Source organism: Panicum virgatum, chromosome 2K (genome assembly GCF_016808335.1).
Source record: "Panicum virgatum strain AP13 chromosome 2K, P.virgatum_v5, whole genome shotgun sequence".
In the NCBI taxonomy this organism is placed as follows: domain Eukaryota; kingdom Viridiplantae; phylum Streptophyta; class Magnoliopsida; order Poales; family Poaceae; genus Panicum; species Panicum virgatum.
The window spans coordinates 14,691,648-14,692,106 of record NC_053137.1 but is presented as its reverse complement, the minus strand read 5'-3'; the positions used below and the strand labels follow the sequence as shown (position 1 = coordinate 14,692,106).

At 72.8% G+C, this 459-nt stretch overlaps 1 protein-coding gene across 1 annotated transcript; it reads left to right on the top strand.

Moving 5' to 3' along the window:
* On the top strand, positions 1–459 carry LOC120695138 (proline-rich protein HaeIII subfamily 1-like). The gene has a single exon (XM_039978447.1). The coding sequence runs from the start codon at positions 1–3 to the stop codon at positions 457–459; it is 459 nt and encodes a 152-aa protein (XP_039834381.1).

Here is a 459-nt window from a genome sequence, read left to right as displayed (position 1 = left end):
ATGGACCTCAGCTCCGCGCCGCCCCGGTCCTCGTTCATGCCCCAACCGCCGCTTGGCCACGCCGACGGCGGACCCCGCATCCCCGCCGCCCCTCCACCGGCCCCACGCCCTCCCTACCCAGCCGCGCTGCCGTCAAGGCCGTCATCCCACGCGACCCTCGGCTACCCCGCTCCCTGTGGATGTCGTGCCACCCCGAGGGCGGCGCCCTCCATGGCCACCACCGCCGGCGCGCCCTGGCGGGCGAGCCCCGCTCCGGTCCTGGTCCCGGTCCAGCGCCCGCGAGCCCGCACAGCGCCGCCCCGGCCGGCGAGCCGGCGACCCCCTCGCTCGAGCCTGCCCCCTTCCTCATTCTCAAGGTTGAAGATGGCCATGGCCATGGGCGCCGACGTTGGGAGCAAGAGAGGAGGGAGAAGGGAGAGGTGTGACTACCATATGGGCCCCACCTATCAGTTCACTTAA